We start from the raw sequence: 3,501 nt of genomic DNA, 5'->3' as shown, positions 1-3,501 counted from the left end.
TGCGGGATGGCACATTGCTGGCTCACGTTGAGCTTCTCATCAATCAGCACGCCCAGGTCCTTCTCCTCAGGGCTGCTCTCCAGCCGTTCCCCACCGAGCTTGTGTTTGTGCTTGGGATTGCCCCAACCCAGATGTAGGACCCTGCACTTGGCCTGGTTGAACTTCATAAGGTTCACATGGGCCCACCTCTCCAGCCTGTCCCGGTCCCTCTGGATGGCATCCCTCCCCTCCAGCGTGTCTACCTCACCAAACAGCTTGGTGTCGTCAGCAAACTTGCTGAGGGTACACTCAACCCCACTGTCCATGTCTCTGACAAAGATGTTGAACAGCACAGGTCCCAGTACCGACCCCTGAGGAACACCACTCGTCACTGGTCTCCACTTGGACATGGAGCCATTGACCACACTCTTTGAGCGCGACCGTCCAGCCAGTTCTTTATCCACCGAGTGGTCCATCTGTCAAATCCATGTCTCTCCAATTTAGAGATCAGGATATTGTGTAGGACAGAGTTCCCATGTTGGATAAAACTCTTGGAAGTATCCTGTGGATCAACGCGCTGCGAGACCTACAGCTGGGCCATCTGTGGGGCTTTGAGACCGGGATAAACTCATGACAGCGTTGCCCGAGATGTGCAGAAGAGGGAGGCGCAGGGCATCATCACTGCGGGGAGCCAGGCTGCCTGCCCAAAGCCAAGGGGAACTTGGGTGCATCCAGGGTTTTCAGCCCTGACCTTCGGGGCCCCATGTGTTTTGGAAGAGGGACCAAGGCTGCTCGATAGGGCCGTGTCACCTGGTTTTTTTCCCGTCCCTCCTTCCCCGTCCCCTTTAAAGCCGCCAGCGGCGCAGCCACCGCCGCAGACGAAGCGTCGCCGTGATCCAGGATGATGCTGCAGCTCGTGCTCCTCGCCGCCCTCGCCCTCTGCGGTGCGTCCTCCACGGGAAGCCATCGGCCTCGTTAGCTGGTGACGACCCTCCCGGGGTGAGTTAGCGATTCACTTTCCCCTCTCTCCATCCTCTCTCCCGCAGGTCGCTGCTCTGAGCAGGAACTCGATGGAGTTCAGCGGGTGGTCGGTGGGACCGAGGCGCGCTCGCACGCCTGGCCCTCCCAGGTGGGTCCTTCCCGGGGGCAGCCGGTAAATCCCACGGGGGTCTCATCCCCCCGGGACCATGCGGTGAGATGTCCCCGTGTCTCACTTTCCGCCCTCCCCAGATCTCCCTCCAGTATTACTCCAGTGGCAGCTGGCATCACACCTGCGGAGGGTCCCTCATCCGCAGAAACTGGGTGATGACGGCAGCCCACTGCGTGGATCGGTGAGCAGCCGCGGTGATCCCCACCTCCCCTCTGTGGAAAAGCCTTTTTCCATCAAAATCCTTTCCAAGGAGAAATTTTGGCTGCCCCAACCCAGAGAGCAAAGGTCCTTTGAGGTCTTTGCCTGTCCTCCATCGAGGGGTTACACAGCCCATCTCTGGGAGCATCTCCTTGCGCTGATCCTTTCCGTATCAACTCACTCGGGAAATAATCATAATTCTGGGCTTGATCCTGTGTTTTTTTCACCTTCCCGGCAGTAACATGAACTTCCGCGTCGTGGCCGGTGAACACAACCTCAACATGAACGACGGCAGCGAGCAGATCTTGGGCGTGAGCCAGATCATCATCCATCCCTACTGGAACAGCAACAACGTCGCCGGGGGGTACTGCATGAGGGGAGAGGGATTTGGGGGGAGCATCACTGGGAACGGGGACGTTTCTTGCAACAACCTCTCCCTCCTTTTGCCAGTTACGACATCGCCCTGCTCCGCCTGTCCAACTACGCCACCCTGAACTCCTACGTGCAGCTGGCGGTCCTGCCCCGGGAGGGAACCGTCCTGCCCAACAACTACCCCTGCTACATCACGGGCTGGGGTCTCACCCGCAGTGAGTGTCGCCGGCTCGCCCCGGCCCTAAATCACCCCAAAACCGTGGGAAAAGTGGGGAGCAGAATGATATTTTTAAGCCCTTTGAGATCCCAGGAGGCATCATGGGGGGCTTTGCTCAGGGCATGGAGTTGCCCAAGGTAGGGTGGGGTCGTGCTGAGCTTTTGGGGGGATTTTACGTGGGCAAAGGGCCTCGGGGGTGGCTGTGGGTCTCGCAGGTCTTCGCCGGTGCAGCGTTAACCGGCGCTCGGTTGCGTGCAGCCAACGGGCAGCTCTCCAGCGTCCTGCTGCAGGCGTACCTCCCCGTGGTGGACTACCAGATCTGCTCCAGCTCCTCCTACTGGGGCTCCACCGTGAAGCCCACCATGGTCTGTGCTGGCGGTGACGGCATCCGCTCCGGCTGCCAGGTATGGCCCCGGCATCCCGTTTTCCCCCTGGCATCCCACCGGCATCCCCATTCCTCCCATCTCATACGGGTTCCTCGGTCCGGCAGGGCGATTCGGGCGGTCCCCTCCACTGCGCGGTGAACGGGCAGTACCAGGTCCACGGCGTCACCAGCTTCGTCTCCGGTTTGGGCTGCAACGTCCAGGGCAAACCCACCGTCTTCACCCGCGTCTCTGCCTACGTCTCCTGGATCGAGAGCGTAAGGCGACAGCGGGGTTCGGGCAGCCGGGGGCTGAGACCTGGCGCAATCATTGCACCGATGCACCAGCTCTGTCCCTTCTCGGCTCAACCGTTGCCTTTCTTCTCCTTCCAGATGATCGCCCAGAACTGAGTGGTGACAGAAGAGCCCCGTCCCCGGCTCGGGCGATGGACATCATCTTGCCCCACGTTTCCATCGGGGGGGTTTAAAACCCGTAGCCGGCATCAATAAAATCTGTTCCTCAATCCAGTGTGCTGGTGGATGTTTTCTCCTCCAACTCTCTGCGTCCTTTTCCCCTCCCGTATTCCAGAGCATCCCTTCAGCCGCGTCCCTCCTCTTCCTCGCGCCTTAAGAAAGAGCCGCGGGGGAAAAGCATCCGGCCTCGTGCTCTCGGGGCAGCCGGAAGGTCGTTGGGATAATGGGAAAGGGGAAAATGCTGCCAATCCCCTGCGCGGGCAGCGACGCAGCCCTTGGAGGCACTGGGGGCATACGGCGGGTTCCGGTTGGGATTTTTTCCTGCCGTTAGCTCCATTTCTCTTCCAAAACTGACCTTTAAACGAGAGACTTCGGACTCGGTGGCTGTCACCGCTTCGCCCCACGGCTGCATCCCAGAGGAGCCGGCCGTGCCGCAACCCCACCCGGCAAAACACACCAGCACCGAAATTGTACCAAAAGGCAAATTTAAACCCAAGAACCAGATGCCGGTGGAAGAACTAAAAGGCGGGAGCAGGTTCTCCATCACCCGTTTGGTCCACCCATGTCTCTGGGTGCACTTTCCGGAGGGAGGGGGGGGAGCGTGGCGGGGGGTGCCCGGGTGCTCGGCGGATGCCGGCAGCTGCCTCGCCTCGAACTTCCTCCGTAGCAAACATCAAACCGCAGCGCGCGGCCCCGAGCAGGAACCGAGCTGCAGCCATGGCAGAGGGCAAGACCGGGGGAGCCGGCCTC

The 3,501-nt window shown here is 60.4% G+C and overlaps 1 protein-coding gene across 1 annotated transcript; it reads left to right on the top strand.

The window, feature by feature from the left end:
- Nucleotides 1–883: 883 nt before the first annotated feature.
- Nucleotides 884–2,688, top strand: CELA1 (chymotrypsin-like elastase family, member 1). Its single transcript, XM_009882431.1, has 8 exons — nucleotides 884–923; nucleotides 1,026–1,108; nucleotides 1,210–1,310; nucleotides 1,566–1,691; nucleotides 1,778–1,914; nucleotides 2,175–2,320; nucleotides 2,407–2,556; nucleotides 2,671–2,688. Exons 1-8 carry the CDS (start codon nucleotides 884–886, stop codon nucleotides 2,686–2,688), a joined length of 801 nt encoding a protein of 266 aa, XP_009880733.1.
- The last annotated feature ends 813 nt before the right edge of the window (nucleotides 2,689–3,501 follow it).

Source organism: Charadrius vociferus, unplaced genomic scaffold (assembly GCF_000708025.1).
Source record: "Charadrius vociferus isolate BGI_N301 unplaced genomic scaffold, ASM70802v2 scaffold1163, whole genome shotgun sequence".
Lineage (NCBI taxonomy): Eukaryota > Metazoa > Chordata > Aves > Charadriiformes > Charadriidae > Charadrius > Charadrius vociferus.
Note: the sequence above shows the minus strand (reverse complement) of the source record. Positions and strands in the feature narration are given on the sequence as shown.

Bases quoted from the DNA above. Each gene is read 5' to 3' on its own strand.
- CELA1 (XM_009882431.1), top strand. From the start codon at position 884: ATGCTGCAGCTCGTGCTCCTCGCCGCCCTCGCCCTCTGCG. The intron at 1,109-1,209 runs GTGGGTCCTTCC...CGCCCTCCCCAG, and splicing joins CGCACGCCTGGCCCTCCCAG to ATCTCCCTCCAGTATTACTC. The intron at 2,321-2,406 runs GTATGGCCCCGG...TCGGTCCGGCAG, and splicing joins GCATCCGCTCCGGCTGCCAG to GGCGATTCGGGCGGTCCCCT.